General features: G+C 47.4%; 1 protein-coding gene across 1 annotated transcript; it reads right to left on the bottom strand.

Annotated features, from left to right (window-relative positions):
* Positions 1-10,262: 10,262 nt before the first annotated feature.
* Positions 10,263-24,856, bottom strand: LOC144137722 (uncharacterized). Its single transcript, XM_077669661.1, has 4 exons — positions 24,750-24,856; positions 19,488-19,691; positions 16,543-16,685; positions 10,263-12,650 (listed from the first exon to the last, which is right to left on the bottom strand). The coding sequence occupies exons 2-4, from the start codon at positions 19,624-19,626 to the stop codon at positions 12,486-12,488; spliced, it is 447 nt and encodes a 148-aa protein (XP_077525787.1). The 5' UTR covers positions 19,627-19,691; positions 24,750-24,856; the 3' UTR covers positions 10,263-12,485.
* Positions 24,857-25,070: the final 214 nt, after the last annotated feature.

The raw sequence follows: 25,070 nt of genomic DNA, 5'->3' as shown, positions 1-25,070 counted from the left end.
CCTGCAACACTTTTTTCAACTTTTTTAAAATGAAAAATGCTTGCAGAACGTGGTCACCCAACACACCCAGCACTTATATTAGTGGTCGTAAAGTACCTCAGCCAAAAATTACTGCTCTATGCACATCAGATAACTTGTAAACTCGCTCAAAAGGTTTCTCTCTTGCGCAGTCTTGGCGTTCTTCGACCGCTCGAATTACGTCATTGAGGCCATGCAGCGGCTGTTCGTCGGTTTTCTTTCAGTTGCAGCAATGAGCGCTTTTCGATAGCAACTTTAGAAATAAAACCACAAAAACGAAGCAGGAACGGAAGGCGTATCTGCTGCGACGAGGAAAACACGCAGTGCCGCTCCGTGCTGGCGATAACTATAGCTTTCGCAGTGCTTCAAGTCGCGATGGAAAGAGTTAAGGGGTTTATAGAAAGTATTGCAGGATCCCTAAAACACTCTGCAGCCCTCAGTATAATGTCGATATCTTACAAAACGTAGCACGGAATTTGGCAGCTAAGGTGACTCCACCATTACACTTAATTCCATTTACTTGTTGTAATTATTAAGCCCACAGTGAAGTTCTAAACGTTACAGAATTCCCAGCTGTTGTCAATATATGACCATCTACGGAAGGAGTGCGGATACAGAAAATGGCTGTAACTCTTGTTTCGCCAAATTTATCCTCAAAACAATTACCCGAAAATTGGCCGTTAACACGAATATATCCTCGCACCAACTTTAATTTCGTTTTCTGAATTACGTAGTTCACGGTGGAGTTGTAAATATTCCGGAATTCTTTTCTGCTCTTAATCTACATGGCCGTCGACAGATGGAGTACGGTTACATAAAACGGCTGGAACTCGTGTTTAGCCAAGACTATCCCGAAAAAAAAATGATATAAAAATTAGCCGGTAACAGGTATCCAACTTGACGCCGAGTTTCATCTGCTTTTCCTAAATCCATAGTGCACATTGAAGTTGTTTATATTGCGGTAATTCCGGACTGCTGTGCGGTGTGGTGCTTTACATGGTGCTCTACGGGAGAGATACAGACGGCCCCTTGTTTGTCCGAATGAATAACGCTCTCTTGCGAACAAGTTTCGCTGAGCTAATTTACTTGAAATTACGCTCCATCGCAAATTACAAACAACGTATTTTTCCCTGCAGTTCCTGGGCTGCGGCCAGCTCCTCTGGTCATGCTTCCCCACGTAGTAGAAGGGAAGTGATTTTATGAAATTTTATTTAAACTGGTTTCATATTTTTACATTAGTTATTTCTTAATACTCGATTGTTCTTAATTAGTTTTCTACTGTTCTCTATTAGTTCACCATAGTTCTATATTAGTTCTCTCCACACGGTAAGAAACCTCAGGGGCTCTAAATTAGCGCTGTCCACAGTGATACTTCAAGCAGAGCTGTAAAACTCCTGCCTTGATTTCAGTTGGTACACTGCGAGCTGATTACTATTTTGGTTCCTCCATTCAATTTTGAATAAAAATGAGGATCGTGAACTGCAACATGATAAAATAAGTGAAAAAGCGATCATTCGAACGACAACCATCCCTACACGGTGATCTAGGAAAAGCGTTTGCCAACAGTATAGCCGAAAAAATAACACTTTAGCCATGAATGGTTGCATCTTGATGCCCCTTTTTGCTTTAACAATGATAAATCTGTCTCAATGTTCCTCCTGGTAACTCTCCATCTCCTCAGATACCTTATAAATAAATGCACACGCCATACTCGCGTCTAACGGGATACCAAGGCCCTTCGAACGAGGAAGTAAACCAAAAAAAAAAGGAGATCCTGAGCTCACTTACCCCAGTTGGTGTGTTGGTCGCGCAACTGAAGAACTGCCCAGCACCCCCAGCGTTTGGCCGAGAGCGTCTTAACAACTTATCAACTCCGTGCGATTCCCGAAATCTATGCACTTTGCTCGGCTCCGCCGACGCTTGGGAACTTTCTATCTGCTTTGTATGTTCGGACTTTTGTATCCACGGGACAGGCGCGAGTTCGCGACATCGGCCGGTACCTCGCGACGTTGTTTGGTGAAAGTGCGGCGTATGGTTTTGTCCGTGCGGCGTAAGTTTTGGTTGAAAATGCCCAGGTACAGCCCAATCTGCACTCCTGAACTCACTGAAATTTCATCAAGATTCAAATGTGCATGCGAGTCTGTTTTCACTGAGAGGCTTTTGAAGCGGCTTGTTGTAATTTCAACTCCTCTGATAGAAAACGTAAATTACGTGGTTGTAATTTTAAAGTAATTCATCATTCCGAGAGGGCTTACAATTAGCTCAAATAAATTCTAACAGATGTTTCATCACGCATAAGTTTGAACTACAGAAAGCGCACTGCGCCTGTTCTTGCATAGAAACATAGCTGATCTTTGGGGGAAAGACGCCAAACATTGCAGTGCTTGATGTACATGCTTTGCATCTTCAATCTCTGCAGGCGCGTCATCAAATAACACTCCAGTGGGTTCCTGCCCATTGCGGAATAACTGGAAATGTGAAGCGGACGCTGCTCCATTCATAGCGCATAATAATTCGGGACCGTTGTGTTTGGCGCTCTTTGCCCATGTCGGCCTTGCGCCAATAAAATCAAACCATCATCATCAATAATTCGGTACCACAAGTACCGGTACCATTTTCTCAGAAAGATGCTTCAGCACTTGCATCCCGTGTGGCATGGAGCATGCAGCGTTCGATTTGGTCAGACGCATCCCATCATTACGCGCCCCTCCACTCTATCGACCCGCCCTGTAACTTTAGCATGCCACCTGGAATATCGAAGCATGATGAAGCAGTACTCCACCGCATGCGGTTGAACGTCGCCTACACGCGATACTACTGCTACAAAATCAATCAGTCCACCTCGCCTCTATGCCCACAGTGTGGTGTCCGTGAAGATCTGCAACACCTCATTTGTGACTGCGCGCGATTTACTGCGCGCGATTGTGACTGCGTGCGAAAGAGTGTGCCTTGCAGTGTCTCTGGGCCGGCCGCTCTCCGTAGGGCTAGAACTGAGAGACGTATTAGGTACCTGGAATTCTTCCAAACGTGCCTTTCGTGCCACAAAAGCTTTAATGGCCTATCTAAAAGCCACAAGCCTTGATCAGACTTTGTAAATAGTTCAAATCATGTGTTCCTCTTCATCATTATAATCATCATTGTCACAGCATTCATCTGGCGTAGCAAGCCAGGCGGTTTAGCTCGGCTGACATCGCCAGACTCATTAAAGATTGTTCTCTCTCTCTCTCTTAGGGCCATACCGAATAACGGAAAAGATAATTCCCAGGGCATCTCCACTAACGTGAAACCTGAGGAGCGGCGAAGCATGCAGTGTATAAGTGTATTCTTGGTGCCTTGGCATTTTCGCCAACGGATATGAAACCGTTGAGGGGATAGAGGTATACAGCTTTGCTTTAAAAGTCTACTGTCTTTGAAGCAAGAAGCGTTCTAGCGCGAGGCGTTGGAAACGAGTGTTCGGTGTTTTTTAGCATGCGCTACGAAGCATTTCAGCGAGAGGCGTAAACCAGTGTCCCGGTGCTTTTTGTTCGCGTTACGTTCTACCGGGAGCAGTAAACGACTGTCCCGGTGTTTTATTACCGTGATACATGAGGCGACGGCTACGACGACGACATGAGACGCCAGCAGCCCGATCTCCTAAGGAACTTCGCCCCTAAAATATGATCGGCTCTGACTAGCTGTGGTAAATCCGTGCAGAACAAGAATCTGAGAGAGCAAAACGCGGTGCAGAAGTTTTTGCGCGCTCGGCGTGCAAGGTGCGCATGTTTTAGTGCGCATCCCTTTGGCGGCCGTCGGTGGGCTGAGCCGCGTTGTCGGCGTAACCGAGTAAACGATGGCAAGACCGACGAGTGAAAGAAAAAGCGAACAATGAAGCAAAACAAAGGAAGAGAGTGTCGCGAAATAGTGAGAAAAGGGCGGTTCTTCGTGGCGGCGGGAACCAGCACTTTCTGAAAGTGCGCGGTGGGGAAGGAAGGGGTGGTGCAGTATGCTGTGCCCGCACGAGACGCTCGTCTGCGCGACGCTGGCGAAAACGTGAGGAAGTCAACCAATAACAGAGGAAGTTAACTCCGTGCGCGTGACGGTGGTGTTCGTTCCCCGACTAAAGCCCGTACTACATGGAGCGATTTCGCCTGCGAATTCGCTGATGCGGCGCCGCTCGTGCGGCAAAACCACCTTTTTTCGCTGCTGCGGCAAAGTGCCAAACATTTGAAGCGGTCGAGCAAACGCCGCTCGTGCGGAGTGTGCGGCGTAGAGGGGCGGGACCTGCGGCCAATAGGAGCACAACTCGGCACCACTTGCATGCTTGGAAACCACATGGCGTTGCTTGTATGAGCGCGACAAAAGCGCGGGCACACCAAAACGTTTGTCTTTTCTGCTGTGTGTGCGTATATTGATAAAGAATTGGCGATTCTTATATAAAACCGCAAATAAACTTATATTTACCGCAAACCAGGCAGAAACAACTTGCCAAGAAAGTAAAATAAAACCACCCTTGTTAAAATCACAACAACCTTTGCTGGTGGCAAACTTAATTCAGTCTGCAAACAAGGCGCATCTGAAATGCGAAAATCGCGGCGTTCGCAGGCCCCATGTAGACGACAATTCCAGGCATTGCGAACTTCGCAAGTGCGAATGTTCGTTCCAGCGGATTCGCAGGCGAAATTCGCTCCATGTAGAACGGGCTTAAGACGCGGGTCACGGTCCCTTCCTGAGACGCCCTTCGCGCCGCTGACGCAGAGGCTCAACATCGTTGCCGTCGAGAGAACTCACGAGTGAATGCTGCCTGAGCGCACTGCTGCTGCGCCCAAATATTGCATTAGGGAGTATCGTAATTGCCAGCCAAATTTTTCGGGTGAGAACAGTTGGTAAAGGAGGTGGACGAGGTGGGTGGAACGCATAGGTAACACGTCTCAATACGTTCGTTTAAACCTTGTCACGTACCTTTTATTTCTTCACTTGCCGATGAAGCGGCGGCCACTCATGAAAGATACCAACGGGAACAGGGTTAAGACGTCAAGCCATTTCGCCTTTGGTTGAACACACCAGTGCCGCGATAGGTCAACTCTCCGTGGAATGGGGCTCCGACTGCGAAGAAAAATTCACCCCCAGGAAAAGCCCGGACGTGACCCTCTTCCAGATATCCGGTATAGCGGTAGTCGTGTATTTTTCTATTTTTCTCCTACGGGGTTGCGCGTCTCGTAGCACTTATTTGGATGTCCATATGAGCACGCACTCAAAAGTACGCGCACTTGATTATAGCCCCAAGTGTGCGGTACTCATGACTGTGCACTCGTGGACACGTATTTGCGGTTCATACAAATGAGTATCCGCACTCGTGAGTATAGATGTAAGTTTTCTTGAAATTTTGAGCGGCGTGAAAAAATAGGTTTTTTTCATGTTTTTTTCAGAAAAATGTTCTATAAAAAACTCGACATACTTCTTAAGGCAAAGGCCTTAGATGCCTCATAAAACACGTAAAGTGACCGTAGTTGCTGGCGACTACACGATTACAGTCGCTGTAAAAGAACTTAGGTAAATGAAGTATACATAGAAACTTATCTGGGTACGAATGTAATTGGAACCCGAGTCACCAGAGGCGCAACCAAGTTTGGTACCATGTACCGTGTCATGGTACTGTGTACCGTGCCAGGTACCGTTGCAGGATGGAGCAAGGATTATCCGGATACGTGCCACATGACAGGGGAACGTGACCGCACCGCAACCACGATGTAGTAGTGGAGAAATCTTCAGGGGTGAGACAGCTGCGCATATTGCGCAGTTTTGATACAAATTCGGTTTCCTGCGCCAGGCTGCTCCAAAAGCTTGAAAATTGCAAAAATTACGCCGAACTGCTCCGAAAGAGTATGAGAGCCAAGGATTTTAACGCTCCCGTCAATTTCAGTAGGGGAAAATGCTTACTGACGGCATAATTTTCCACCACCTTGAAGGTGATGCTGTTTGTAAAGGTTTAACTGATTGACCATTCAATAAAAAAACCCGCATAAAATTGTCCACAGGGATAGTTTTTTTTTTTCGAAAGTCGCAATGTCGGGTTGCACATGTTATATCGTGCGAATTTTTAAAGTTTCCCAATATGAAGTTTTCACAAATTACTTGTGCAAGTTGATTTTAAAACAGCAATTTTGGGAGCGCCGCATCTCCAGAACGACATTACTGGGCGCCGCCATCTTGGTGCGGTGAAGATTGGAAAACATGGCCGCTGAGCGAAGCAGTTTCTCGTGGTTCAGGCAGAGTGCTCTTCGCCGATTTCTACCGCGGTTTTGGTTATGGGGGTGGCCGGATTTGCATTTAGTCGTTTGACCTATTGCGGGAAGTTACGCGACTCGAAAAATGGGGGTTCATCAAAAACAACTGGGTACCGGTGATATCGCCGTGTTTCGGCCTTGATTGTGAGGCGCGGTGCGTATTTGAAGTGAAATTTCTGACTCATTGCGGCGTTATAAAACGCCTAGTTATTGTTGCTATTGACAGTGAGGTTGCGAGAGGCAGGAGTGGGACGATGGACACTGCAGAAGTGGCGGCGCAGGCTGCATCACCGTCAAATGTTCAAGCAGTGTCGATAGCGGGACGGGCTATTATCGCACGCTAGTAATAATGTTTCATTTATCTGGATTGAAATTTAATGCCAAAACATATTAATACTCTAATTATGATCTTAGTGAACGCCCACCGTGGGGCTTGAAATGGCAGGGTTGGTGGGGTGCGACGACTGTCACTTCCCTTTGCGCAACTCTTGCCGTGGCTCTCAGTTGTGCGTAACGCCGAGTCTGGGATTACAAAAATAACCACATCGGCATTCACGGGATAATTAAAATTCCTTAAAATTGCTTAGTTTCTCAATTCGATATTTTCAACGGAACTCCGCGTTATCTACGCATGGAGCCCAAGAATGTAAAAATTGTTTGAGAAAGGTAGTGTAGATCGTTCCTTGTGATACTCAGGTAAAAAAAAACTTTATTGAAAGGCTGTTTCAGTGTTATGTACGTTGTTATGTACGTTCAGTGTTATGTACGTTGATTTTTTAGGCTCCTAAAGTGACATAATAAATGTTCTTCTGCTCCAAATCAAGGTTCTTCTGCTCCAAAATCGAAATTTCGCTGCTCCAAAAGCTGCTCCCAAACCTGGTTCAGCTGTCTCACCCCTGAATCTGCGATAATCGCTGAATTTCTGCCTAGAATCACTTGAGAGGTTTAAGTGCCCGGTAAAATTTTCCGGTAATACTTAAAATAATATAATTGCTACACGCTGCATCACAAAAGTCACAGCAGAGCTTCCACTCCCAAAATCTGCGCATGATTTCACGTCAAGGCATTGATTTCAGAAAGCACTATCCTCCCTGCAGATTATTTCCATCACGATAAATTGTCCGGGAGAAGCTTTGTTTGCTTTTTCGATTTATTCCGGTGAAAAAAAAACAAACAAACGAGAAAGCACGTGTTCTTCTTTAGAAATTTTGATTTCTTTGACCGCTTACATCTGCTCTAACTCTTCTGATGACGAACACCCGTAGGATGCACCTTGACCTACTTGACACCTTGAGCGTTGACCTACTTCCAACATTAAAGTTGCCGACCATAACTATACACCTCTGTATCCTTCTTGTCTCAGCCATGTAAAATTGCTTATGCATGTAGGTGTCGATGTTTGTAAACTACGAACATTTTAGGGGCCCGGCTTGTCGCCGCTCGTCCCAGGTCACGGTATTTAGCCAGCGCACTCACGCGGAGTCACCCACTTAAATAGAGGTTTCGAAGAGATCACCGCTTTCCATCTCATTATCGAAGCTGGGTCCTGTTGTGCCAGAGCGCCCAGCCCAAATTCGCTGCAACGGGCGACGCGCCGACAGCGGGGCAAATGCGCGCCTCGACCAAACCGCCTGCGGCAGGCATGCCCAAACTTGCAGGCGCCGCAGAGTCGCCTCTCCTTTTCTCTTCTGCACGGCTGGGCCGAATCACGCCTCGGACGAACGGCCCGCAGCTGACACGCAGCTACATGCCTGGAGGTATACTCGGTTACAACTCAAGAACGGCACCACCTCATGTAGTGTATCACTCCGCCAAAACGCTGGACCCGTGACGTCAGTGCGCGCGCGTTTTGAAAGGGGTTTGCTATGAATGCGTGATATCGTCTGCCCTGTCTCACGCAGTTTGTTTGTCGTCACTGGAGTCGTTTATAAGCATATTAGGTCCAAAAAATCTCGGGAACGGCTCACGCCATGTTCAAAACATTTCCAGTAACGCCCTACTTGCGCCGCGCGGAGAAACATCCGGATACGGTGATAACGCACAGCGGCAACTTCCGGTGCCGTTCTTAAGTTGTCACCGAGTATAGCGGCTTTGGATGACGTAGTCGCTTCATCTCAATTCGTCGTATTCAAACTTCGGCCAGCAAGAGTCCTGATTGGAGGGATTCAAACCGCTCGTGGCTGCATCGGACTGCCGGTGGTATAAAACCAGCGGGAAGCACAGCGAGTGAAGCACTTTTCTGAGGCACCAAGCGGAGACGTGCTGTTGCCTTTGTGTGAGCCGTGTAGGGCTTTTGTTACCCTTCATATGCTGTACATAGGCGCTGCTTCAATTTTTCGTCGCCTCGAGAACTTCATCGCTCTGCTCCGCACCGCGGCGATTGCGGACGGAGCGTAGCAACTTCGCTACACCGGTGACTGCACTCGGATGGCCAGTCGCGACAGTCCCTCCCGTTACGAAGCCGATGTCAATCCCATCACGCCGCAGACTAATGTTACTTACATGCAAAGTCTTGGGGTGATCTTTTCGGTGAGCCGTTGTTGCGGAGGCGGCCATTGCTAGCCACAAATATGTACACAATACTATAAAATCAATCATGAAATAACGCGTTGATTACCCCAATTTATTGAAAACTCCATCTAGTGTCTATAGTAATTTTCAAAGGCTGCAGTGCCCTCTCTTGACCGCTTTCGGTATCGACGCCAGGCTGATACTGAAACTAGACAATAGAGGGTGCCACAGCCCCTCTAGCGAATAACTGCTCCGCACTTTACAGCTTTCACGTTGAGTTGGAGTGTTTTAATTTTTTGCTTATCCAGGGGTGATACGAATCGTGTAGATTAGGAACCTGTCACCGGTGTTTATACTACACACCCATTCGCACAATCAACTGCTATGGTATCTAGTTCTAGCATCAGCTATTGTATATGCTGCGCTGCACGTCGGCCACATTGCGTGAGTTTTGGGACTCGCACGAAATCAAACATCCAGGGCCAACGCACCTCTCTGTGAGTAAGTTTTGGGTTTTGCCCGATATGAAAATAACCCGTATGTAAGCGTTGGTCAGTGACCTATGCGGATATGTGCTATGTGTCAATATTAGGCCTAACGTCATTAAGGGTGTGCGTCCGTGTTACACATAACGTCAAGCAGCCCTAACATTGAAACTAACGGCGAGCGAGGCAGCGTCACACTTATTGTGCAACAAGCTGCGGGCAATTGGCTACATTGTGATACCTTGAAACGCAACGTTAGGCGTGATGGAAGAAACATTCCGACTGAAAGCATAGGAAAAAAAATTACACCATCTTCCCGTAGGGGAACCCCGAGTAGTATGCGAAGCAGCCATAGGGTCGACTGAAGTCCCCATTAGTTTTCAGTTCGTCGTTTACGTTGACGTTAAGCTTCGCGTGCCTTCGTTGTATCAGTAGCTGCTTGACGTAGTTTTAAAGAGTGAATGACACGAGACGCGTTCGTAGCACATGCCCCCGTCTCGGTTTGCAGCGCAGTGGGAAGAGCTCCACGTACCTCCCGTTGCGGCCAGAAAGTCGTGGAATCGAAACAGGGCGCCGCCTAACTACTTCTTTTTATAGTGGACTGCGCTGACGTCAGCCCAAATGCTGACCGGGATGAGTTCACTCTTTAAATCTTCCAGCGCCCTCTATGAGGAGGCCAAACACGCCAGTAGGGCGTAATGCTTCACGATGGGTCGGTCGGTGGCGCCGGTGCGTCAGAGTGCCGAACGTTTGCCGTGCCCGTGAGTCTGCCGGCCCTACAGCTCCACCATCTCCCAGGGAGTGTATCGCTCCGCTGGTGATCTCCACTCAGGGGCAGGAATGGCCTTAAAGGTTCCCTGAAGGCAAAACACTACATTTTGTTCAATTCGAGAGAACTTGCCCTTGGTAACCACTTAGCTCCATTCAAGCTACGAGATAAGTTTTTTTTAACTGAAAAGAAACCTCGCAAGAAATACAGAAAACTTTGAAATTAAGCGCTGCAGTGACGTTATATGAGCAGCAGTGACGTAATATGGGGCACCGCTGCAAGCATAGCAATCAGTGTTCGAACTGCTCGTTAGAATCCTGGTGATAAGATCGATGCGCAAACGATGCAAAACGATACGATGCAATCGCCAAGTCATGTTTCTCGGCGGTGACTTAGATTGGGGGCCGCCAATCGCACAAACAAGACTATGTGACGTCATAGAGGAATCTCCGGAAAGTGGGTGGGGAGTTGCTACTGCTTTATATATCGTATCTATGATTTGTTTGATATTTGTGACAAAACTCGTATAATTGTTATGAGTACACACCAGTCTTTGTAAGGAACACAACTTGTATTTTGTCTTCATGGCCTCTCAATTTTTTAGCTTATACCTCTATTTAATGGGACATTGTAACTTTACCCCACACATTTAGACCGAAAATTGTCGATTATTTCCCTTGATATTATTACAAATGAGTTTCTGTTTTTAAATCTTAAAGTGAGCTGTGAGTCCGCTGACAATGCATAAGAATGTAATACAGTGCCATGGGGAAAATTGGATGTCTCTGTACGCAGACAGTTTTAAAAACTGACATTTAAGAAAAAAACAACTCAGATGAGCGGCCGCTGTAGGCCGCATAAAATGAAATCCCACGCGGGTAATAGTTTAGGCGTTTCTTGAAGGATTACAAACATACCTTTGAAACCACAGCTAGTTCTGCCTGGCTACAATTAATTGTACACATAAATGTGGGTCAGATTAAGCCCTTGTAAGCCTGTCATGAGCAAAAGATCTGTTTCATGGAGTTTTGAAAAGATTATGCACAAAGTATTATTAGAGATAGGCTACTAGATAATGGCATTCATCCTGTCACTTGCCTTGAAGCGCACGCCAGGGCGCCATTTCTGGCGAGACTGAGCGACTAAAAGCTAGAGAAGCAGCCATTGAACTCTCGCTTAGCCACGCGGTGCTGCAGCTGCGATGCCTCTTCGGAGCGGATCACGTGGCGTGACGTCACACGGGGCGTCACACCGGTGGCTCAAGGTCACAGCGACGCGATGAATGCCATTGCCAGACATTATGCAGGGGAGCTCTCGCCCTAAAAATATTCCAATTAAATCAGTAATAGTTGTAGATGAAAAAGAGGAGACGAAGAAGGAAGAATGCTAAAACAGTGGCGTGCTCGAACAGTCTGCTGCTCTTAGCTGATGACCGCAACTAAGGGCCTGGCAGTAAGTACTCGTCAGGATTTAAATGCCCAAAACAACGAATTTTTTGGGAAACCACACAACGATAAACACTGACGTGGGAAATTCCCTTTGAACATACCAGAGAAACACGCCCAGCTTTAGTGCAACTTCATCCACCTTTTTTTTTTTTTTTGCCAAGCCTGGCACTCGTTTTCTAAGCGAACGTTTAGAGACAATATATCTGCTTTGAGCATCTCTCAACGTGCTTCATTAAAAACGCTGAGCATCCAGGCACACCATCGCTATACGCTTCACACTGAAATGTCCACCCAAGATTTCGCTATCGCAAACAATGAATCATCTTCATTGCTTCCCACACACATGCCAGTTTATATAAAAAAAAACCTATACTTACTTCTGGGTCGAAACGTTGGCCAGTCGGTATACATTAATAATGATAGAACAACGCGAACTTGACGGGAGTAATGAAAGACAACAACACAGGGGCTTGTGACCCGGCTAGTATGGGAAATCACCAATGCGGAATGAAAGCTTGCAAAATGAACCTATTTTTAGAAGCGCTTCTGCTGTTGCCTCCTATTCATTTGGTCACGTTTTCGTTGTTCTATCATTATGAATCTATATCTACTTTATTTTATTACTCAGTCACAGTCAGTGAGCCAAGTGTTTGCTAACTATTCAATTCTCCTTGAGCTCTTCTTTGACCAAGGAACCAAGGAATGCTTGGTTCATCGCGGGATGTCTTTTCCCGGCGGCTACAGGTGCACCCCGCTACGGTACAAAGCAAGAGCTAGAAAAGGCAATTTGACCCGTGTTTTTAGCAGTGGGGGCAGGGAAGGGGTTGTGGAGGGCCACAAGTTCCTGGAACATCTCGACTTATGCCCTGAAAAATGTTCATTGGTGCTGTCCGTGTTCATGCGTCGTGAGTGCTTCCTCTTCCGTTGATTACGCATGGTGAATCTATCGGCAGGGTCTTACACGTGCTACCCTTGTTCCACGCTTGAGTCCTCACGGAATAGGTATGTCTGTCAGAGGCAGGTCGTCAAGGGGAACCTCTGGTGGTGGCTGCTGCGCCCGTGGGTGAGGTGGAGGTGGTGCCTGCGCGTCCTCTTGACCCGGGACAGCACTTTGAAGGCTTGAGTACACAACGTCCTGGTGTGGTTCCTGCGATTTCTTGAAGAGACATAATTTTTCCGTACTTGAAAGAAAAGAAGCATGTTCTGAAATGACATAATAGGTGTTGACTAGAGATATCACGCAAATGTAAGTTATTCGACTTTTCGTTTTCAGGTAAAGAACAAACGGCCCAGTAAGGCAAGAAAAAACAGTGGTAAGTGTTAACAATACGAGTTATTTTCTCCTTTTTTGCGTGTGCTCATTCTTTCAGTACAGCTTTTGTCAGCTGAGAATCCTTACTATTGTATCTGTTTTAAAATACTCAATTTCAGTTTAACCTGTCAAATCTTCCAACGAGCCAGGAAATTGATTGCAGGGAATAGAAAAGACATTTAGCGAACGTTGTACGGGCGGCCGGATTGCAGATTGCTGACTGTGTACGAATATTTTTTAAACTGCTGAGCTGTTGTATACGAGGCGTAAGTTCACCGCTGCAGCAAAAAATACCAAGAAAATGCGGAGCACTCGTGAACGCGTCAACGTGGCGACCGCCGAGCGTCCGCGGCACGCGCAGTGGCTTTAGCAAAAAAAAGAGGCAAAAACCACAAAGAACTGGAAAATGACGAGCGCTCGTGAGCGCGGGCCTCGTGGCGACCCCTGAGTCCCCGGCTCTTGCAGCAGCTCTAGCAAAAAAGAAGAAAAACTCCAGCGCTGTTGTATCGCGCTACCGCGCATTTAATGCTTGGCATAAGGAACACGATACTGATGCATATGACGATGACTACTACCACAGTGCAAAGCGACGACGGAACATGTAAATATACAATTCCAAACTTCAAGAAATCGGGCAGCTTCGCTATCGTTCAAGCCTCGGGCGACGTAGTGCGAGCCTCGCCAGTTGAGCTGGTGGAAGCCTACAATGCTGATGATGACTTTAGAGCCACCATTCACCGCGAAAGTGACGACGACCTCTTCAATGCATGTGACGATGGTTACTAGCACCGCAACTATGCAAATACACAACGGTACTGAAACTTAACTGTGTGTCTGGCAATGCTCGCCTTCAACAGCTTCGTTATTCAAGACAGGACGCCGGATACCCAAAAAGCTTGCTGAAACCTGTCTGCGAAACGCTCCTGCAAAGGATAAAGGGTAAAGAGAAGAGACGGCCACCTCAACCCACTGAAGAGGACAGAAGACGGTTGGCAGTGCTGCCATACGTACAGGGGTTTTCTCATGCCATGAAAAACGTGGGAAAGAAACATGGCATCAAGGTCGTATTCTCCGCCCCCAACAAGGCCTACGGCATGTGCCGTCAGGTTAACAGGTGCGCACCGTTGCCACTTTGTGACAAAAAAACACCAGACAAGGTACGCAGATTGCAGCAAAAATGTGGTCTACAAAATTCCCCTGAAGTGCCGGTCCGTCTACATCGGACAAACCGGCCGATGCCTGAACGACAGGGCCCGAGAGCATGCTGCTTCGCTCCAAGCAACTCCTTCCGGCCACCTTGCCACCCACGTTCGAGACTGCCCCTGCGAAGCCTACGTGAACAAAATCGCAGTTATCGGACGGAAGAGAAGTAGAATCGGACGAGAGATAGTTGAAGCATTGGCGATAGACGAAGCTGGAGATGGCTGCGTCAGTGTGCCGTCTGCGGCACTGTCACGTAGCGAAAAAGAGTTTCTGCGCAGTGATCTTCGCTAATCATTTAACTGACTGACGTGAACAAGCTTTTTATATTTTTCGTGTTTTTTCGTATGTATATATCTGTGTTTTCTTCAGTAAAATTTCAGTTGACAGTCAGCAGTGTGTCGTGTTATTCCCTCTTCCTTTTGTGTTCGTTTTATTCAAGCTGATTCCCACCGAAGATGTACCAACTAGCACAGACCAGAGCCATTGTGCGCGAGTGCACGCTTTCCCTGAATTTTGTCAGATGCCACCCTGAGCATTTCACGACAAATCTGCCGGAAACAAGTTCTTAGTTGCCCGGCTTTCTAAAGAGAAGCCTTACAACTATGAGAAGTGAAGGAGCTACTCCAGTAGGACAAGTCTAAATAGATAACACCCATTTCAAATACAGTGGTGATGAGATGTCTTACATAGCAGCGTCGACTATTTTGTCTCCTTTTTTTTCGGCCTTTGCAAAGACATGTACAGAAGGCGTTTGTGACGTCACTTATGATGACGTTCAAACGTTTGGAGCTTCAGCCAACGACAAATCGTGCCAGGATCGAGGGCTTATTTTCTGGCTGGGAAGCCTTCCCGGCAATGCAAAGGCTCAGTGGCGATACGGCGTCGTGGTGCCTAGGACAAGGGTAGCGTGTACCGTTCGCGGCACGGAGTTTGTTTCCCTGGCGGATGCGAAGAACAAAAATGACTTCGGAAGTCGAGTGTGCTTACGTCCGTTGGAGGCGAAAGCCTAGCGATTATCAAAAGTTGCTTTTGATACAACCGGCCATAACACGGTTTTGTAAAGGTGAACGCTTTTTTTAAGTGTTTACAAAATTCATTGGGGTATAAATAGTCTTAGAGAGGAGAAAAAGCTGCAGCAAAGTGCACACAAGACACTTATTACACGAAGTTGTCCCTAGAAGCAAGTGAGTGGATATAAGTTTGAACGGTAAGAGGAAGGTACTAGTCAGAGTGAGTTCGTATAAAACAACATATCACAAATTGATTCAAAGTACAAAGAACACACTAGATATGATACGAATACATTACAGATTGAGGACGAAAAGGGAATGCACAACAAACACAATAAAAAGCAATGGTAACTAGTAGTGGTTGTAGACTCTAAGGAGGGCATTAAGGCAGAAGACAGAGTTCCATTTCAAAACTAGTAAGATCCTACAACGGGACAAGACTCTAGAAACAGTTTAAGGGCAAGAAACAAACACTGTTGCTGACTCGGTGGTGACCATAGTCCGAGGACTTTGGCAAGGTCGAACGGCCTATTGTCTAAAGACATGAGGACACTTAAGGACATGAGGATATACATATAAGGCTGCAACGTCAATAAAGAACGTGTCTGAGTGGTGCCGCGGTGATCGATGAGTACCCCAAGTGTTCTCAATTGATTCGCAGTCTTCGACTGTAGTGTACCTGATATGTCCTAAGGAACCGTATATAGGAGTTTATGATGAGCGATATAAAAGATTATTTATTTCAAATTAAGTCGAAAATAAAAAGAAAGCTTACACTAACGCGTAAGACTTGAAGGTAGGGAAGCTGTACGCAACCTGCACGACCATCACGACGGTTCAAGACCACGATTTCCACCGATTTCCTTCTTCTTCGCTGTCGCAACGACCTTTACTGCATCATTGTTGCTATAAGCGGGAGCTTCCTTCATTTTTTTTAAAGTGCGAATGCACTTCTTAAGCGACCCTGAATCACGCGTCCACCGCCGTCCGTCCATCCGCACCACATACCCACTTAGGGCGATTGGCCAAGAAGAGTTTTTAAGTGCGAAAGCGACCCCACCACATACCCACTTAGGGCGATTGGCCAAGAAGAGTTCCTTCGCATCACCCGTGCATTCGCACTTCCCCATGCTCCCCTTCGGGGAAATGCGGGTGAATTTTTGGAGTGATAATCATTGGACATCACCTTGTAGAGGTGTACGCTATGACGAATCTTTCCCGTTCCGAGTCAGTATTGTCACGATTACGGTGAACACTGGAGTCTTTCTTGTTCCGAGCAAGTGTTGCCACGATTATAGCGCACGCTAAAGTTTTCGTTTTTTGCCACTTTTGGCCAATATCTCTAACTGGGTATGCTTGGCTTGACAAACGTGCTCTGGGGACGCTGGGTGGTCGTCGCGAGGCACGCACACTTGAGCGCTCGGCATTTTCTTGATTTTTTTAACTGCGGACAGGAAAAACTACGCTTTGCTAGGCAACTTCGCTTCAAAAATAAATGCAGTAAGCGTACTTGGCATACCTACCTTTTTGCGCGTGCATGTATCACGCTTGCACAGCCGGCAGCAACCGATGGCCACAGCTATCGCTACGACCGCAAGGATGGCCGCGATGTCGATGAGCACGTGACTGATGATGCGGCGGGCATCGTAATACGTCGCTTTGCTGCCTGAACAGAGCCAACGGAAACGCACGGTGGTCATATGACACGTTTCAGTAGTATACGTATACGAGAAGAAATAACCAGCGGCACAAAAGAATGGTAAGAAGCTGAGAAATTAGTGATGCCCTCATAGAGAGAGACTGGTTTTATGATTATCAGATGCACATACGCATATACACACACGACAAGGCACGCGGCCCCACAGACACAGTTGTACACCCACACACACACTGGAAAAGACGTTTCTTCACCCTTTGCGGTCCGTTGTCGTAGTAAAATGTAGTAAAATGTGGCCTTTTTATTTCTCGTCACAAAACAGCGCATCGGGTTCCCGGTAAGTGCTTTGTGTTGAAAACTGAACCTCGCTTTAATCTTGGCGTTTAATTCTTGACGATTGACTAAAAAAAGGCACGGGTAAAAGGTTTCGTTTGTGCATTTCGTTATTTCTTTTCTCTCTTTTTTTTTGGGGGGGGGGGGGGGGGGGGAGGGGGGGCTTTTTGCCAACGGTGCAGCTAGAAGAGAACGCATGTACCGCGCAAATCCGAACGTTGGTTAGCAGTATTACTTGCAATTGAAAGTGCGCTAGGCGTCGTGTTCCGTAGAGGTGAAAAAGCAGTACTTCAACGAGTAGACGCCAATATTTACAAAACTGAATAACCCCCCTTTTGACCCGAGGTTGTCCAGGAATTGTGGCTCGCCTTTTTCATAACTATATGTAAAGCAAGCATTGTGGGAAAAAAAAACGGAATTCACGGAACACACTCTCCACACATGTGGGCAACAACGTGCTATATATTGCGTGATTTTTTCTCCTTTAAATTTAGGTCCACCTCAAGAGGTTAAGACGTGACCATATTAGGCACTTGGTTATGCTGAGTGAGACACATTTCTTGACAAGGTGATTCCTGACAGGATTTTAAAAGGGGATATATGAAAATGACACACGAAATGCCGCAAAACACGCGCAAACTCACGACTGCCTAATTTACCGAGAAATCCCCCCGAAATACTCTTGCGCATCCACAGATGCGTATTTTAAATAATACGTAAAGTTAGCAACACAGTATAAGCAACGACTGTCTAAAAAGTGTATTTATTTTCTAAAAGGTACCGGAAGAATTCAGTCACACAGGCGCTTGCGGGTGTAAAATACGTCCCCGGTAATGTATGGGCGAACGTGCAGGGGTCGTTTGCAGTGTAAAACAGTAATTCTTTTTGTTTGTTTCTTATTGCTCAGCAGGCGACCAAGGAACCCTTACGCTTTCTTACGCTTTCTAGACTATAGACTGAAAGCCTCCAGTGCCAATCAGTGTCAGTGCTTCAGCGCTGGGCATACGTGTCTGCTCCAACTTTTCGTCACTCTTTCCTTTCTCTTTTTTGCCTATGTTGCCTTTCCCACGTGCAGGATAACAAACTAGGCTCAGGTTAACGTTCCTGCCTTTCTTCTACATCCTTCCTTCCTTCCTTCTTTCGATAAGGACACAGTGCAATTTCACACGGATGTGGCAAATGCACGGGTATGCACAGGTATTGTCGCTTCTTACCTGTTTCGCGTATTAAACTTTTATCATTTAAATGACCAAAACGCCATCTTCAAAAAGCACCCTTTGACGTTCCCGAAACGCCAGACGACTGCACTCATCAATAAGAAAAGTGCAACGTGTCGAAGCAATGTTTGTTTGTGACACGTTCCACACGTATAACACGTTTCACCACGACGAAGATGTTTGGTGGAATCAAACCAGCGCATTAACCCGCAACGGCCGCTGATTATTGCGTCTTTAGAAGAAATGCGCAAGCAAGTGTAACTATGTGATTGCTTACCGCCAAACAAGTACACATATCGGTTGTTTTATCGTGTGCACCACGAGTCTTGCGCCGGGCGCAACGTGAACGTGCGGACGACGCGAGCGTGCCATCCACACTAGGAGCGGTTCGTCCCGCCGCCGCCAGGGGCCGACTGTGTTCGATCTCGGGGCGAATCGGCGGGCGTAAGCCCCGCAAATGGCGCGCGTAGCGCCCGAGCACTCGCGAGTGGTGATCAGGGCTCACTGCGCGTGGGGGGGCTTGCACTTTTTCGGACTCACACCCACCAGTCTAAAATGATGGCGAGACTCACTCACCACTCACTCATGAGTGCTGAGGGGGAAGGAGGAGGAGCAATCAACGTGTCTCTAAAGCAGTAAGCCGTGGGGAAGAGTCCTCATTCCAGGACGCCTTGAGTCCGTCCGGCTTCTTGGGCTCACTACACCAGTCAGAACTGGTCGTCAGGGTCTAGCTGGATAGTGCTTTCTTCCAGTGCTCAGGGGAGGGGAAGGGCACGGGGGGTAGGTGGGGGTTCTTATCACAGCCTGCTGAGGAGGTACATGTGAGTGTACTCACGGGTGAGCCTGCTGCCTATGCTTCAATGTTCAAGGTTAAATTTCGGGGTTTGTTTCCCACGTGCGTAAAAGGTCCGGCGGTTCCGGTCCAAATATTTTACCAACTCTAAAAACCGCAACGGCCGGAAAGTTTTCGAATTGTTTAACGGGCTCGTACCCCCCTTCCCCCTTTATGGCGCGCCTTTGTATTTGCAAGAGGGGCCCACACATAACCTGATTGGTTGATTGTAGGGTTTAACACGCCGACGCAACGCAGGCGATGAGGCGCGCCGTTGTGGATGGCTCCGGATTAATTTTAACAACCTGGGGATCTTTAACGTGCGCCAAAATCTTGTACACAAAGCGGTTTTTCGCCTTTCGCACCGCACATGACTGTTGCGCGCTAAACTGAATACTGTCGCAGTAAAGAAGTTGCAGGTGAACTAACCGTGAAATTCATGCGTCTCCGTTTCCGCGACGTCGTGGTCCTCCAGTGGCTCCGCCCGCTCCGTGCTTGTAACAGCCGACGCCGCAGCCTTCACGAGCAGAGCAAGCGTGAGGCCGGCTGTGGACCATTTCAACGCCATTTCCTTGATGCACAGACAATGCCCTCACATGTGGCACAAAGGCTTCGGGTTGGAGGCAAGACCACCTGGGTGGGAAGGGAGTCGTAGCACTGGATCGGTCGCTGCGCTGAACTGAACCGCTCTCATTCGGTCCACCCCCAAACCAACAAACATGTCAGTTTGATTACAAAGACTCCGCCTCCCTAAGAGACGTCCCGTCAGAGAGTAAGGAGGGCCTACCAATTAACGTACCCTATGCCACTGATTGCCCACAAGAACCAATCCTAGAATTAAGCATAAAAAATGGCAGCATCTCCACTCCGTGGATGATGGCGAGGGGGCTAAATACGGGGACCTCAAATGACATCCAAGTTGCGCCCTGACCTTCATTCGATTTGAGCCGGGAGTTACACCTTGCTAATCCTTTAAATGAAACTGCAACTCACGGCTCAAATCGAATTTCGCTTGGTTTTCGCTTGATGGTGGTGTGCGCACGGATGGACGCGGATGGACATTGGGAGGTCCTAAGGTACTCCGTCCCGTTACAGGCGAAAGAGTAAGCTGTTTGACTCTCGGGTACTAACTCACGGTCGTAGCCCAATGGGTAAAACGACTGACACTAACTCTGTCTGGTATACCAGACACAGGCCCGAATCCTGCAGGGGCCTGTGTGACTTTTTGCGGTTGTAAATGCTATGCGTACGGACGCGGACGGACATTGTGCGGTCGTAAGGTACTCCGCACCTAAAATGACAAGGCACACTTATGCTGTAGTCAGGTAACTGTGGGTATGCGACGGCCAGAGCATTGCGGGTCGGATTATGCTTGACGAGGGGGGCATCGGTGGCGTTCCATGGGGGTATGAACCAAAGATGTTTTGAAACAAGTACATAGGCGTATTTTGCGTGCCACCTCTACAGAGCTTCTGGAGAAAGTATACAGCACCTAGCCAGGCCAACACTTGTCACACTACATACGCAGCTTTCTTACCGATCGTCAAATACAGATTCGTCTGGGTGCTCCCACAACTACCCCTGCAACTCACCCGCTCACGCGAGGCACGCCACAAGAGGCTATACTCCCGCCCACTCTTTTTAATGTCGCACTCGAGGATCTCTCACCGCAACTAGACGAAATCCCCGGGCTCAAGCATGTTATCTGCGCGGATGACGTGACGCTGTGGAGCACACAAGGAAACCCAGGCGAACAGCAAGAACTCATTCAACAAGGTATCAACGTTGGTCACAGCATACCTTGACTCTCTTGGTCTGAAATCATAAGAGAATATATAGTAATTTTGGACGACCAAACAAAAATAGGATAAGAAACACGACGCCTCATCCAACACATGATCAATGGTCAACCAATACTGCGAAAGCCGCACTTACGCATTCTGGGATTCTACTGGCAACAGAACGGTAGAGCAGACGTATGGGTGCAGCGGACACTACAGCAGATAAATCATATCGCAAACATGTTGAAAAAAATTTCTCACAAGATCGATGGCGTGAAGGAAGCAGAACTCAGGCGCATCACAGAAGCCCTTTTATATACCAGGATCATGTACGGGCTTCCATACATGCGTGTCACGGAACATCAATTTCGCCAAATCAATGATATCTTGAGACGCATAACCCGCATCACACTCGGAGTCCCCAGCTATGCTGCAAGTACTTTTCTTAAAGGCACCGCCATATTCAACACATTAACTGACCGACTCATCGTGCACCAAGAAGCACAGTCTCATCGTCTTATATCTAAACAAGGTCGTGCCTTGCTGGAGCTAATGGGATACAACACTGCCAACCTACCCGTCATACCACTCACCGCACCACCATGGGAAGCCATCCCATTCATCAAGGTAAAATCCATACCTAAGCATATGAACCCCGAAGAGGAGGCCGCACGACGAGCCGCACGCACCCGCATACAACAACCCACCGATTCACCTTCTTACCATGCCGACACCAGCTTTACCGCTGGCAAAGTAGTCACTGCAAGCATAGATTCTTCTGGCAAAGCAGTCGTTAATCATCACCACGACGTCCCTTCTGTGGCGACAGCGGAAATGCTGGCCATAACGCAAGCCATTACTCAACATGGCCACCAAAAAGAGAGCATTGTCATTCGCTCTGACTCACAAGCAGCCCTGCGGGCTTTCCTTCGCAACAAACTGCCTCCAAGTATACGAGCTGCGCTAGCTGAGTATGGACTGCCCCATCCTAATATCTCAATCACTTTAGAATGGACCCCAGAACATTCTTCTTCCTTAGGCAATGCTCGCGTCCACGATAAAACCTCAATGGCCTGGTGTTCCGACACTTCCCAGGCCTGGCCCGAGACCTACTTCCCGGCAGAGGACAGGAAAGAGCGCCATCAGGAACGAAGAGCATATATGAAGACACTCCGAATAGGCCGCAAAGAACTCCCCAGACCACCTGATTCTCTTCCGAGGAAGTACACGACACTCCTAAGGCAAGCGCAAACACTCCCTACCGAACGATTCCACTCTGCATCAAATACAGAACAATCCAAGCAGACCGCATTGCAAGTGTGCGGCTCCATACCCACACTCACCCACACTTACTGGACCTGGAAACACCTTTAAAAGGCCAACTTACGGTGTTTGATGGCAACGTATGATTGTCATAGGGCCTATTAAATACCAACCGAATACCCCATGTACCCCTTGAAATGTTGTACCCACAGCTCTGTTAAATTCCACTCCACCGCTATACAAATATGCATTTCGGAAAAAGAAAGCATTTCGACAGCGGAGCATCTGGGTTTGGCAATGGGTCCTGGACTCCTTGTATAGTGTCGCGCTACCTGTTTAGGAGGTTTCTCTGCCGCGAAAAAAACCCAGTTCCCGGTGAAGAAAGAATTCACAGAAAATGAAGAAGGTCGTAGAGTCTCCTTCTTTTAATACAAGATGGCTTTTGTTGTATCTGGATAAACTTCTACTTCGCAATGCATTTCTGTTTAGAGGTGAAGCCAATGTAAAGCAAATCATTGTAGTTTTCGTTTTTGTAAGCTAGTTTTTCTACATTGCCTCTTGCGCAGCGGAGCATCGCCCTTTGTGGTGGGAGTGACTAGAGAAAACGAATCTAACTCTTGCTTTACCGAAAGTATCCGGTAACAAATTATACCGGAATTAGGCGCTAAGACGATTCCAACATTACGCACAAGAAAGAAGCTGAAGCTAAACAGAATCCTCCTAAACACAACCCACAGATGCGTTGTTTCAGCTTCACATTACGTAGAACTGGGTGGACGTTTTTTTGTGGAAGCAATACTAAGGCAGATATAAAAATATGAAGGCGGTAGCACCTTTCATAAATAATAATTTAGGTGAGAAGCACCTTAGGACCTCACGATGCCGTCCGTTGGCGTCCGTGCGCTCATCAGCATAAACCAAATATGTGTATGTCAAACCGCCTAAAAGGTTGCAAAACGCGGCAGAAAAAGCAAAAACCATAACTATCAAAGCTAATTCGCGGAAAAAAAGTTAGAGAGAGAGGGGGGGAGAGGGACAGATTGAGAAGTTTCGCATGGCTACTGGAGAGCCGTGCTGCGCATGCACCAGGAGCATTGGATTGGATTCGGTTGGATTGGATTAAATTGTATTTGGATTAGATTGGATTCAAATGAATTTGATTGAATTTGGATTGGATTGAAATGGATTGGATTGTAATAAATTGAATTTAATTGGATTGGATTGGATTGCAATTGTATATACGGTACACACGCGTTGTCACTCATTTACATGCGCGAGTGGGCAATGTCACGGGTGATTTACGGTAAGAACCATCCCCAGTGCTTCGCCCACTCTTCATGATTCACTTCGTAGAGATGCGTGAATTTTTTTTTTTTTCATGCGGCGAAAGTTTGGCAGATCAATCGTTAGAGACGGACGCACGGGTTTCCTCAAGTCCATATTTAGAAATGCTTGGTCATTTAAAAGTAGTCACTTTCTGTTTAATGCGCACGCTGAACACAGCGTGATCCGCGGACGCGTAACATGTTTTGTAGGCTTGGTGTTCGCAGCCTTAGCCTACGATCTGCCGTTTAGCTCGCAACGCAGCAGGCGCATCAGTTTTCGCCTTCGCGTTCTCGGATACAGCGATTCGACGCAAACCTGTCTTGGCTTGTGATGGCTATTTTTGTTCATTACGATGTCGAAATACTTCTTTCACCCAAAATGGTCAAGTCCTCTGCTCAATGTTTTTTAACAGTTTAGAATTCATACGTGTCTAGTTCAGCATATTGCAATTCCGCGAGTTATCTGACATTTTGTTCAGCTTGTAGACCAACACGGTGAAATCTAATTTGAATAATGGCAAATATTATTTATTATAAGCGCCATTAGATATCGTGGTAGTCATGCGTGTACGCCGTATTACTCGTACGGTTATTCCTTAGTTGCGCTCAGTGGCTAAGGGGTTGTGCTGCTGAGCACGAGGTCGCGGGTTCGATTCCCGGCCGCTGCGGCCGCTTTTCTGATGAAGGCGAAAAGCAAACGCGCCTGTGCGTACGAGACGTCGGAGCACGATAAAGATCCCCAGGTGGTCAAAATTAATCCGGAGTCCTCCACTACGGCGCGCCCCATCGCCCGGGTTGCGTCGGCGCCTTAAACCCTACAACAATCAAATATTCCTTAGTTGCTACTTCTTTACTGGCACTAACACGATTGGTTCGGTCGCCCTCAACGAACAATTTCTACGTCACGGAACTTATTCTGCCTACAGGTACTAATCTAATCCGCCGCGATGGGTCAGTAGCTAAGGCGCTGTGCTGATGAGCCAAAAAAGACGAGGTAGATTCAGGACGTAGGCGGCCTCTTTCCTGATGAAGGCGAAAATGGGAAACGCCACTGGGCCGAGATTTCGGCATACATTGAAGATCTCCAGGTGATCAAAATTATTCCGTTTCAATCTACTCCGGTGCGCCTCACAACCCAGGTATAGTTTTTGCGTGTAACCCCCTCCCCCCCCCCTTCCCCCCCAAAAAAAGTGACAGGCATTATAGCCATCAGCTTCCGTATTTACTTCTCCTGGCTTCTACACATCGCTTAGTCACAGAACGGGGCCTATACCCGCGTAAACAAGTCAATTCGCACAAAGATTTCGGCAACTGAGACTCACGTTTTTCTGGTCGCTTTCCTTTCAGCTCGCATGTGATCCGCGATCTGCTCGCCACAAGAATGCTATCGCCGACCAGGCTACGTAGGCAGTGCGGAGAATGCCTTGCTATCAGCAGGAACCGCTTCCCCGAGGTCGCTGCATAGCTCCAATTGTATTGGAGTGTGCCAACGCACTTTCGGTGGCATTGTATGGGTCAGCAGACCCGCATTTTCTCTTAGCGCTGGGCATACACGAGGTATTTCAACGGGGCATGAAAACGCACAGTTAAAATTCAGCAGAGTGCGCTGACCTCTACATGTAAAAACAGAAATATTACGAGAC

The sequence above is a fragment of the Haemaphysalis longicornis genome, unplaced genomic scaffold (genome assembly GCF_048455015.1).
Source record: "Haemaphysalis longicornis isolate Haplotype H1 unplaced genomic scaffold, Haemaphysalis longicornis Haplotype H1 scaffold_489, whole genome shotgun sequence".
NCBI lineage: Eukaryota > Metazoa > Arthropoda > Arachnida > Ixodida > Ixodidae > Haemaphysalis > Haemaphysalis longicornis.
The sequence above is the reverse complement of the archived record's forward strand: the minus strand, read 5'-3'. Positions and strand labels throughout refer to the sequence as shown.